Genomic DNA, 13,289 nt, shown 5'->3' with positions numbered 1-13,289 from the left:
TGATGATTTCGATCAAGCTTTGAATCTATTAAAGTTTTTATTTCGCCGTACAGTAACCTTGCCGACTTTATAAAAAAAATCTGTTTGGTTCCCCCAAAGAGATCTATTAAATCTAATATTTCGTTGTAATAGATTCTACTTTGGTTTAGTTTGTTCAATAACGTTGCTCTCCTGTATCTTCGATTAGGATTTTTCTTAAGGTTAACTAAGATTTTCGACAAATCTGCCAGTAGTGAATCTACTTGGTCCATAAATTAATATTATTATTTAATTCTGTTTTCTGCTGTCATTTTTGTTACACTATTATGATTTTTTCTTACTTACAGTTTTCTATAACATTGTCCTACCTCACGTTTGTCGGTTTTGTTGTTGGTTTTGTTGTTAGCCGCTGGCATACTAACTGCGCTTTTGCTCTACTCAGGTTTCCGGTTACTGTGGTGGCTGTCGGTGGGGACGCTCCATGTTGCCGGTTATCCCTTTGTTGGGGCCGCTCCAAGTTGCCGGTTGACCCTTCGGTGGGGACGCTCCTAGTTGCCGGTTATCCCTTTGGTGGAGCGTTACTAGCTCTGTCACTCGTGTACACTTTACTCTTTTGATATTTCAGCTACTGCCACACTGTTCATTTTAGCACTGTTTTTTTTTTTTTTTTTTTTTTGTTTGTCCCTTTTTTTTTCTCTGGACTTTGCCTTTCTTGTTAGACTTTGTCTAGATCTGCCATTGCTTTTACACTTAGGATCGTTTTTTTCTGCACTCTTTTGTGCCAAATTTTGTAAATTACAAACACTAGCTGGATTGTAACTAGCACTAAGATGATGTTCAGTTTGAGCGCATGATCTTCGTGAAAATCGCTATGGGTTTCCTGATTGTTTATAATGGTGAGATCTTTATCTCCCGACACTGATGCACTAGGTTTTGATGCACCTGTTCCCATTATTAGTCGCTGTTCGCACACTGATGCACACTTTACACTAGATCACAAATTTCTAACACCTGGACTTGGTTTTTTTTTTTTTGACACTTGGCTCTTGTCACGGTATTGCCATGATACGATTTTACTCCGTTGAAGGTTGGATTCAGATTGATTTTTTATTGTTCGATAAGTTCTTGACAAGGTTCCTACTGGAGACGCCTGAAGCACCGTTCTATGTAAAAGCCATGTACACGATCACCAATCCGTGATCGATGTACATGCGAAAGAGACAAAGACAGAAACCTCGAAAAGCTATGACTGCACACATGGTAACAGCGAGGTTCAGTAAATTTGAAATGCGACACTTTCGTTCGTCGCAGTAAATGCTGATGCTGAATTTTGTGCAGGCATTGAACTGAAGGTTCAATGCCGGTTAGTAATAAATTTCTCAGCATGTTCTCACTGGTGTGGTCTGCTGAGGATGTAAGAATTGGAAGGCATGAAAATGACATGTGAAATCCACATGTCACATTATGAAAAAGGTTTTTTATGAGTTCTGTTTTTTTTCATGGGCACAAACATCCCATTAATAAATGGTAGAATCGACCACATTGGTCATCAATGGTCACTCATAAGTTAGAAATTGGTCAGTGAAATCGAGTTGTATAAAATAAAACTCAAACCTCAAATTTTATTATCTTATCGATTTTTTTATCCCCCATCAAAATTCCATTTGAAGCGTTAAAATCGCAGCCTTGAACTTATAACTCTTAATCTAAAAAAAATTTCTTTCTCCATGAGGAATTCCAAAAATATAAAAATGGTTGACCCTTAAAGCCCCCCGGCGGCGGTAAAGAGCACTTGAAAGCCACTACTATTCTAGTCAATATATTCCTAACCGGCTAGTTGTATTTTTCAATCAAAATGTAGGCTTATAATTGTATCCAAATATCTCGTACCGGTAGCATGTGCTTTGAACAGTAGAAGGTACAAAAAACACCCGCCAAAATTTTCACTTTCAAATTTTTAATGCTCAGCAAGCTTTGATTAGCTATCCAGTACATGTGAGCTCTGGATGGTCGTTTCTAATAGCCTGCCCATGGTGATGGTGAAAATAATCCCGCCAACGAACGAACGGAAACGAAAGTCGGTTCACAAAATGGGTGCCATGACTTTTGGTTCGTGGGAATAAAACCGTTGTTGTATGGCCGACCGCCTTCATAAGGGGTCATCCGAAAATCTAAAAACATTTTTCATCATTCCTGGTCCTAATGAGCACCCATGCCAAATTTCAGCTCTCTAGCTCTTAAGGCAGCTGAGCCTATTGAAGACAAACATACAAACGAACAAACAAACGGAAATTACTTTTTATATATATAGATAATGAAGAATATGAAACGAGCTCACTAAATTCAACAGCACTTAAGCCGCGCCAACAACTTCACCTTTGATTTCATGACTTCAAAGCCCAATTTTGGTCCACATGGTGTCGTGGTTTTACGATTCTCATGAACAGGCTTGAAAATTTTCAGTCATTCATAAGGACGGTGAAATTTATTTTGGATCACTATACCCAAGAAAATAAGATCAGTCATGGATCATGTCATGATAGAAATATTCCGATAATGTGAATGTAAATACCATGCACATTCACGTGATGTAAATAAATTTCACGTATGAGAAGAGTGGGCAATGAATGAAATTCGGAACCAAATGGAATATTTAAAAAAAGGCTTCTAAAAACGCTTATCTCTATTTTCATTTTTTTAATACTAGCGTTAGTTAGCGTTTGTCATAGTAAAGCATATTGAAAATTAGTTTGGCAAACAAAATTGCCAAAAATTGCACTGATGATATTTCTCATGACCCATTTTAACCATCATGTCATGATCGAAATATTGAAGATCTCAATGATCAATGACATAATGGAAAAATCTTTCTTTATCAAAACATTCATAGCATGCTTTCATTTCAAAAAAATCTTAAACTTATGACATGTGAGGAAAAAAAATGGGTCTCTAGTCGCAATTTTTGGCTCGTGACTATGACATAATTCCATCCCTGCTTATGAATCTCAATTCAAAAATTCACTCAGACAAGTCTGTCACTCACAAGAATAGATCAATGACTGACTTTGTTTTGTTTGTTTTGCCTACTGTTGCCAAAATAATAAACGTTGCCATAGAAATTTGTTTCATTTCATTTATCTTCAGTGATGCCAGATTCACTCTTATTTAATTTTAATTTCTTTTAATTTGATTTATTTTCTGCATATTCTTCATCTCATCTCTGCATTCTTTCTTACCTCTATTCTCAATTAAAAAAATTTAAGCATCGACTTTGTTTTTTCCTCTAAAACACAATTTTATTTACCAAATATCCTCAATTTTAATGCCATATTCCGCATCTTTATTCTTCATCCTACAAATTTTATTTAATATTTGCATATCCTTCATCTCAACTCTACATTCCTTCTCATCTCTACTCTCAATAGAATCTTTTGTTGACTGACTTTTGTTTTTCTCATAGACATAATTTTATTTTTCAAATATCCTTCCTTCCAGTTCTACATTCCATTCTTAGAAAAAGCTGTGCAAATCTTACAATTTTAACTATTTTTTGCATGTTCTTGATCCACTTGGAAAATATACTTCACGAAGGCTTTCCCAATCTGTGCTTTACCTGTCGCTATGTTTTTGTTTACCAAAACCGGAACAATCCGAAAACATTCTTAGCAACAACTTTCCCAAACTGTGCTTTTGGAATGTGGAATAATTTGATAATATTCTTAGTAAAAAGCCTTCCCAACCAGAAGCTTCCTAAGCTTCCCAGCTTCCTAAGCCAACCCGTACTTTTCCACCGGAAGGCCAAATCAAATTGAAAAATCAGCAGCAGCAGTCTTGAAAATCTACCCTTTCTAAGCCAATCCCGTCTTTTATCACCGGAAGGCCAAATCAAAACAAACAATCAGCAGAAGCAGCATTAAGAATTTAGGCTTCCTAAGCCAATTCCATCTTTTTCCACCGGAAGGCAAAATCGAAGTAAACAATCTTGGGCTTGTAATATAGCGCATTTGGTAAGTCAGTTGCTTCCTGAGCCGATGTCCATGAGTTCGAGCCCAAGAGTAAACATCGATCACAGTTGTACCGGATAAATTTTTCAATGACTGTCCACCAACTGCATCGTTGATATAAGTCGTGAATGACATAAAGATGTTAAAACGACTATAATCGAAACCAAAAAAAGAAGCAAACAATCAGTAGAAGCAGCCTTAGCTCTGCACTGATTAAGCCAATTCCGTCTTTTTTCACGGGAAGGTCAAATCAACACACACAATCATCAGCAACAGCCTTAAAAATCTGCACTTTCTAAGCCAATTCCGTCATTTTCCATTGGATGACCGGATCAAAACGAACAATCAGCAGCAGCAACCTTAAAAATCTGCGCTTCCTAAGCCAATTTCGTCTTTTTCCACCTGATGACCAAATCAAAATAAACAAAAGTCATCGCCTACTTCCAGTTTTCATTAACTAATTTTATATAAAAAGTGGAATTTATTATTTTTCAACCAACAGTGTAAGCTTAAGTTTTATTTTCGCATTGACATAGAAAACTTAAATAAGCTTTCGAAGTCAATCTTCCCAATTACTCGTATCCTTGCTTGAGATTTAGAATCTCTATTGTGGTTGAACATGATCTCATAAATTCGAAGAAAAAGTCTTAAACATTGTTTTTTCCGTCGTTAACACAAGGCAATAAACTCACATTTCTCTGAAGCGCAAAGAATTTTATAACTTGTTTGATTAGTTTGGGGCCCTAAATCCAAATTTGCAATTAGTTTTTTTTTCTATTGTTTCTTAAATGTTCAACTTTTTTCAAGATCGCAAGTAATTTCGAATTGTAACAAAATGTTTGAACAAAATTCTTTAACATCAAATACTCAAAGACTTTGTTTAGTGAACTTAAAAATAGTGTGAACGATTTCTATAGGGGAGAGTGGGGATACTTGATCCCTTTTTCTTATTTTCACCATATCTTTTTGGAAAAATTTAGCAACTCGCAGTCTTTTACATTTCCTGACAGCGTGTAACTTCAAGTTTCTATGCTCCTAAAATTAGAACGATACTTGAACCCGTAGATGAACTAGAAGCACTTTCGTTAGGGGAGACTTGATCCTTTATTCAGGAAGCCCTAATCCATGGAAAAAATCAAACAAAACCCCAAGATAGAATGTTAATTGACTATTTTTTCATGTTTGTTCTCATTTCACAATCTATAATTGTCAGAAAAAAAAATCTAAAGCTTATTTTCAACCCTTATGACATTGCATACTTACGGGCGCATTTTTTTATAAACAAGAGAAAATCAATTATTTTTGCCCTTTTCTTCAGATAATTGATGGATGAATACTAGGCTATTGGATAAATATTAGTAATCTCGTAATCAGCAATGACCACGATACATTGAAAGGAAGAATATACCGGGATCATTTGTACCCGTACATATAATAGGGATCAATTGTACCCAAAATCAACATTTTAGAAAACTTTTTCTGAAAAAAGTTGGGAGTTTTCCATCACTTTGAAAATATTGTATTATGAAGTTCATTTTACACTCGATAGATTGATGTATTGGAATAAATATTTTTTTTATAATGTTTCCATGATAGGAACATTTTAAAATGATGAAAAAAGATCTTCAAGTCACATTTTGTGAAAATTTTCAAACAAAGTTCAATAACCCAAAAGCTTATATTGTTAAAAAATTTTGAGCTTCTACCATTGCTGTTTTGTTCCATTTGGCACATTTTTCTAGAACATTTGATCTTTGTACGACATTCCAGTTTGGAGATATAGCTAAGGAATCAAGTATCCCCAGGGATCAAGTATCCTCATTCTCCACTACTATTTCAATTCTCTAAAAAAATGTTGAATGAAATTATTTTCAAAAGCGTTGTATTTCTGGAACTAGAATATCCAAATAAAAATCTGAATCCTTCTGGTAATAACACTTACTTATTCTTGTAACTAAAGACAAAATCTCTGATATGTGTTATGAAATTCAGTTTTTTAGGATCCAATTTTTTCGAATTAATATATTTTTTTTTTAAATCTATTGGTTTTCCGGATTCTCGGAAAAAAGGTTTAGAGTTCAAAGCTACGAAGTTATGAAATTAAAGGAGATTCGATTATCAAATTCCATCTTCAACGAATTGAACGCACTACCTTTAGTTGAAATTCTGTTCCATATTTAATTGTAAAATTTAAAATTAAAATACAAACAAATTTGAACAGAAAACTATAAGATTCTACCATCTTTATTTGAAGAAACTTATTCTAATTCCACAAGTCACTTTAAACGTATCTTTCAAGAAATCCCTATCTCAAATTTTCATGGTCGATGTTGAGTTTTATAACAACAGCTTTTTATCAATTCAGAATCCTCATATATGCTATAATGTAGATATTTTGTTTGTCTTTCAATAGAGCTAAAGTTAGGCATGATGAGAAATCCGAAAGATCTCGTATTTGGCCTCAATTTATTAAAATCCGCTCAAAGAATTTGTTGGCACTTTTTCAAAGAAAAGTTTGATTAACCAAAACCAAAAACAGTGAAATCCACCATTTGGGATAAAAAGGAATCTAGGGGACACGTTAAAAACTTTAAACCACTTTCAACGACATCGTTTTACTCAAGAACAAATTCTCCTTCACATTACCCCGAATGTATCAGCATACAATCACACCAATAAACGTGTCCATTCATAAAAATACTATCCGCACTGCTACAAACTTCAACAATCACGCATTAAGCAGCTGGTTGGGGTTGCACAATGTTATCAGTTTTGGCATGTCTTGCTACTGGCGTCTTCTTCGTCTGCTTCTTCTCCACAAAGGACAACCAACAAAAAAGCAAACATCCACGCTGCTGCGTGAGCATGAGAGAAAAAAGAACCGTAACACCATCCGGACGGAGATCCAACAAAACACATGTGAAATTCCAAACAAAAAAAAAACAGGAACACTTACCGGTGATGAAAACAGTTATCAAGATGCTCATACGATTGTAGAACTTGCTGAGGCTGGCCGCCGTCGATAACATTGTTGTCTTGATTTTTCTTCTCTTCACTTTTCTGCTGCTGCCGGTTTATATCGGTTTGTTTTGCGTTGTTGTTTTTTTAATGCTGTATTGACGCGTTATCTTCCTCGATCTGTCTATGTGGGGTTCTTCGCAACAGAAATAGCTCAACACCTTCTTTTTGCAACACCACTCTCCTCTCACTTTCGGCGGTGTGTTTTGGTTTGGCGATTTCGTTGCTGTAACGGATTCTTAGTATGTTGCACTTGTTGCCTCTAGACCAAGGTATGGCACTGCACTCTCTTATTTTAATTAAACTGTTACAAATTGACCGCACCGAAACCCCGCTGTTGTGGAACGACGAATTTACCGGGACGGACAGATTTTCTTCGCGGACACTGCACCTCGGAACTATTTTGCTCTGCTCTGCTGAAATGAATTTCTATTTCAAATCTTGGCGACGCCGTTCGTCAAACGAGAGGAAGAAGCTAGCTAGATAGATAGGTCGAAGATGACGAGGATGGGTTTCTGTTGCTCTCGCGGCGAGTTGATTGGCTTGTCAAAGCGATGATACTGATTCTGTAAGGTAGAAGCCCGATGGCGGTTATCTTCTAATTTTATTTGAAGGAGCACGGTCACACCACCCTGTTAGACTTGAGACGGAAAACTGCCTACTGCGATAAAGATGGAACCACTCGCTTGGTCTCTTCGAGCATTCACCATTCACTCGAGGAAAATTCCCTTTTTGCGCGGAAAACACTTGTTGTGCTTCACGGATAACTACTGTTGGGGATCCACCCTCGTGTATTAGATCAGCCAGACAAACAACTTCTGCCGGGGGAGTCCAGCCAGAGCGCGATATGGGCTGACGACGCTCCTCAAAAAAGGTAACCGATTTCACGTAACACTTATCACACAACTCACGCTGACAGTAAATCACGGGTTACTGACTAAGTTGCCAATAACTAGATTGCAAACGAGATATCCGTCGTCTGGGAATGTGTGCTTGTCTCAAGATCACGACAAATGAACGAACGACGAACAACACTCAATAAACAGAACGCGAATCGCGACGATTAGCTAGATTCTCTTCTGTTTCAAGTTGAATTATCTAATAAAGCGACTAGTCAAACCAACAACCGTTCGCGAAGACTGTTAACTGCCAACTGAAACAGGCGGCCACACTACACCAGTAAGTAGCGTGGCGTGGAGCGGTTTTGCTTGTCCCGCTTATGCTTGTCAGCACGCGCTGACAAACAACTAGCGTGTGCTTGTGGGGGCTCGCTCGCTCGGTTTGCTAGTCAGAAAACCGATATCAGTGGAAATACCTTTTCCATGACATGCGACAACTCTCCTCGGTGTTGTTGCAACTAACTTATTCGCAAGGGGGGTGTGTGTGCAGCCAACGCAGTTGTTTCTGTTGTTGTTGTGTTGACATCTGCTTCGCAGCTGACGATTCGGGCATGCTGCCTGCTGTTGGCTGTTGACGTGGAGCTGCTTCCTGGGATTCTCCTGCTTCAACCCGGTCAGCCAACAGGTTTTCTTTTGTTGATATGATTTGGTTGCAACTTTTCCGACGAATTGACGACAGTAAAGTGTAGAGAGAATATGAACTCGCATGGCTCGTCGGATTCTTCGAAAAGTTGAAACAATCTAATTTTCTTATTGTCATAACAGTTGTCGGTTTTTGAGAAACGGTTAACATGAATCTTAGTTTTTTTTGTAAAATATACTTCACATTTGAATGCTTTATGTGGCCTGAACAGCGAATTGGGATTTCTGCTTTTTGAATTTCTCATTTTGTTTCAACTATCTAAGCATATCTAAGTAGACATTTGGGGGATTAATCCTCTTCCCACATGAGGGTTTTTTAAATTGTTATTTTTCAGTTTTTTAAAGTGTTGTTATGAATTCTGTTAAATATAATTTATTGTTAAATTCAGTTGCTCAATGTGTTAAGGTCTGATATGTAAGAGATTTCAGATTCAGATTATTATTTATTTAATTACATAGTATTCCGTCTTACGACATAACTTAACGAACATAATTCCTAAGATCCACTTGGTCCATGGCATTTCTCGGACAACCCACGTTCGCCAGATCAAGACTTTCATAGCTTTATTCAGTTCAGTAGCTCATCATGGTACTTCACAGACGAAGTCTCGGAATTACACCACCTTTCTCTGATCGAACCAGCTTCAGACGTCTCGGAAAGTCGTCGCAAGCACGTCCGGTCTCGTATAATCTTTATCAACCTCGGGGTTCTCGCAGACCTTGGTCATCCAGATCGTGTGTTGTCCTCGGTGTCTCTGGTTTCTAGGTATTTATGGACTTTCCGGTTGATTACGAGCGGTTTTAGGTGTTTGAATATGTTGAATATGTGTCCGGGTTTGTACCCTCTCACATATTCAGCGATAACAGCTGCTCTCAACTCTGCCACTCACAACTTAATGTACACAAACTGCACAGAAACGAAACTCTGCCACTACTGTGGGCAGCAAAGTTAGCACTTTCATTTGACATATAGATGACACCAGAGAGATGCAACGTATAGGCTACAGGCGACCCCAAAAAAAGTGTGACAGGACTTTTTTGTCACCCTGTACAGGTTACACTTCGTGCGAGGGCTAAGTCTTCTCGACCGCAGTTGTTTGTAGAGTCCATGCATGAAAGTTTTGCAAAGAAATCTCAAACTGATGCCATCTATTTATACTAATCTGTCTGCCGCATTCGACGGTGAACCATGATATAGCCATCGGAAAGCTCGGACATTTAGGATTATGTGGATAACTGTTACATAACTGGACGTAAATTGACAGTTTGCTCGGGTATGGGAAAACAGTACAAGACGCACCAGCGGGGTAAGATGGCCCATGTCATTCTTTCTCAAAAATACACTAACCTATGGCTTTTAATGGATTCTTTCTTCATTTATATTGTAGCAAACAAGCTTTTTCATCATTTATTGGATGAAAAGTTCACAAAAACGACTTTAGTTCTCAGAAACAGAAGCATTAATAGAATCAGCGTGAAACCTATTATTTTTCATGGTTAATATTTAAGGTTTTATGGTAAACTGGCATTGGCAATCTGATGAAACTACAGCTTATCGTTTTTCCACTCGCATGCACTTTCGGAAGACTATACATATTTTGTTGTATTTTACTAACTTCATACAAATTTTAACCAAAATCAATCATATCAAAATTGGGCAGAATGCCCACAAGACCACGTGTTTTAGGCTCAAATTTTGATTGCTGTTAACTTTTGAGAAAACCGAAATATCAAAACAAAATAACATTCTTTTTATTGGCTGACTCCCAAATTACGATATAAATGCATAATAATAACAAGTTTGGTCCTTGTTCGAGTTAAAAACCAGTGCCAATATTCGACTCGAAAAAATTATCCGCCGCCATGTTTGCCGCAATATCATTCAAAAAATAGAATTTCGTTGCCTACCTGAAGGCGTTTTACCTATAAGGTTATAAAAAAGTGTATTTTGAAAAGCGAAATTTTCGATAAGTTAGTAAGTTAGTAAAGTAGTTGATTTTTTGCCAAAGTATAATTAGTTTACAAAAATACGATGAACATGTAACTGAACATTTTATCTTTCAATCATTACATTCCTTATAATCATTGTTTCATTTCTTACCACCCTTTCGGTGTGGTGCGTTTTGGCGTTCTACCCCGCGGTTTGTTTTCTGGCTGTTTAAGTTTTTTACAAAAATATCATCAAAATCGTGTTTTTATCATATTTTTTTCTTTCTGATAATACGTAAATCTGATCTCTGAATCGTCGTAAACTTCCAGTTAGGTTCTTAGATGATTGGTGTCGCTGTAAATAGTGATTATGCTTAACTAATGCGTCTTGTACAGTTTTCCCCTAACTGTTTTCCAGGCAGTTTTCAGCTTCATCAGGCGTGCCTAAAGGAAGTCATTTAGGGCCAATAGTATTCCTGATCTACTTCAATGACGTGCTTCAACTTCTCGATGGACTAAAATAAGCGTATGTCGACGACTTGAAACTGTTCTACTCTATCAATGGCCCCGAAGATGTGAACTTCCTGCAGAACCAGATTAACCTCTTTGCCTCCTGGTGTGATGCCAATCGCCTACCTTTCAACGGTAGTAAATGTGCAGTAATATCATTTTCCCGCAAACGACGCCCGGTCTCAGCCGTTTATTTCCTTGGAAACGATACAATCTCTCGAGCTCAACAAGTGAAAGATCTTGGTGTGATTCTTGACATGGGGCTGGATTTAAAGACTCATACCAAATATATCGTTGACAAGTCCTCCAGAAGCCTGGGTCTTCTTTTCCGCATGACGAAGGACTTAAAGGACATCTATTGCCTGAAGAGTCTTCACTGTAGTTTGGTTCGATCGATCCTTGAATATGCTTCTGCGGTTCGGTGCCCATATTATCAAAACGGTTCTGATCGCATCGAAGCCACCCAACAACGTTTTTTTGGTATGCCTTTCGACACTTTAACTTTTCTACTTACCAGCTACGAAAGCCACTGCCGCCTGATCGACATCGACACGCTGCAAGTCCACAGGATCGCCACTCGTGTGTCTTTCGTCGCTGATCTGCTTCCATCAAGAATCAACTCTCCCGCACTTTTGGAAGTTCTTCCACTAAGCGTCCGACCTCGAGGTTTGAGTAATCGGGATCTTCAGCGCCTCAGCGCCTCGTTCCTTTTAGACTGAACAATTACGGGGCCAGCTCTGCAATAATTGGGGTCATTAAGACTTTCAACCGCTTCTCAGAGCATTTTGATTCTGAGGTTTCAAGGGATGTATTCCGAAGAAGAATTCTTAGTCTTGATTGTTTGGCACAGCAGCAAAAAAAGCTACATGCACAACCGGTGAGTGATTTCTAAGCGTTATTGTTGTAATATCTGGTTTTGTAATTCAATCACAGATATGGCTGAAATAGGTGCAGCCAATGGAGTCGCTCAGTTCGAATTTAAGGAGCAGCTCAAAGCCGTTTGTTCTGAAGAACAACCAACATCATGATGCAGCCTGCCTGATAAAAAAGATCAATATGAACAAGTTAGTTCTTATAGTGCCAAATTAGTGATTAAATAAAAATTTCACCGTTTTATTTTGTTTCCAGATCAAACTAGACTCAAGATACGCCAACGAAGTATTGTTATAAAAAATTTAAATTAAAGAAAATAAATAGCTGCAGTTTCTTTCATCAATGAAAGAGTATTTTTTGTTATTTTCATGCTAGAATTCGTGAAAACACTTTAAGAAAACCATCTCGAGCTCACATGACAATTTCAAATGTCCCTGAAAACCACTGCGAAAACCCGGATCGACAGTTCTTTTCCTGAGCTGTTTTACTATCCTGAAATCCTCCTGTAATTTCAGCTGATGAAAAAACATTACGAAATTTTTACTTACCATAGGAGAAAAGATTAAGTGTGTACACACTTAAGGATGATTTCGTTCTTTTTTTTTCAACAGCTGAAATTTCAGGACGATTTCAGGACAGAAAACATTACAGGAAAACAACTGTCAAATTGAAATGTTGGCTCGAAACGGATATGTCCTGTGGTTTGCGGGAAGTTTCAAAATTCGCCTGCAGGCTCGAGACTGTTTTCTTTCGAGATTTTCATAGAAAACACTTGTTTAATATGCAAAAAATGACAAAAATATTGTTTGCCTCCTAAAAGATATATTAATCTATAATTTGCTTACCTGTTCTAACTATACATTCATAAAATCATAGCGCTACGTTCGATCTAGAGCCTTTCCGATCTAGGGGGGGGGGGGGGGGGGGTTGGTTTCAGATGATGAAGTTCAACCATTTTCTTACCCATGACCATCACACAAACTTGAAAAAAATTAACTTTACTGGTATTATTCAAATCAATCATAATCAAAGTTCAAAATCAATGTTCATAAATACATACTTTTTAATTATGATTCTTATCCTGAACAAGATATTTAAGTCAATATTTTCGGAACAGCAGAAAACGAATGTGAAATTTTCAAATAAAAACAGAATTTAAGGTTTGGACTAAAGAATTAATTCAAAGAAATAGAATTCATGAAGTATAACACCAGAATGAATCCGAATACCGAAATAAATTTCAGATCAGGTTAAAAATTTACCATGATTAAAAATTGTAAAGCAAAATTATATTAATTGTTCATTAATAATCATAATAATTAACATTTCTTTTCTTTACTTTTAATTGAAGGTTTGATTGAAACGTTCTTCTGTTTTATCTAAATTTTGAAATAATATCCAGCCACGATTTGAAATGCGAATTTTCTAAAAGGAA

The 13,289-nt window shown here is 37.1% G+C and overlaps 1 protein-coding gene across 1 annotated transcript in view; it reads right to left on the bottom strand.

Moving 5' to 3' along the window:
- The window catches only part of LOC129748082 (uncharacterized), a 159,911-nt gene extending 151,769 nt beyond the window's left edge, over positions 1-8,142 (bottom strand). The window contains exon 1 of the mRNA XM_055742558.1: positions 6,940-8,142. Coding sequence (XP_055598533.1) covers positions 6,940-7,012 — 73 coding nt within the window. The 5' untranslated portion in view covers positions 7,013-8,142. The remainder of the gene's footprint in view (positions 1-6,939) is intronic.
- Positions 8,143-13,289: the final 5,147 nt, after the last annotated feature.

Source organism: Uranotaenia lowii, chromosome 2, assembly GCF_029784155.1.
Source record: "Uranotaenia lowii strain MFRU-FL chromosome 2, ASM2978415v1, whole genome shotgun sequence".
Taxonomy (NCBI): Eukaryota; Metazoa; Arthropoda; class Insecta; order Diptera; family Culicidae; genus Uranotaenia; species Uranotaenia lowii.
The sequence above is the reverse complement of the archived record's forward strand: the minus strand, read 5'-3'. Positions and strand labels throughout refer to the sequence as shown.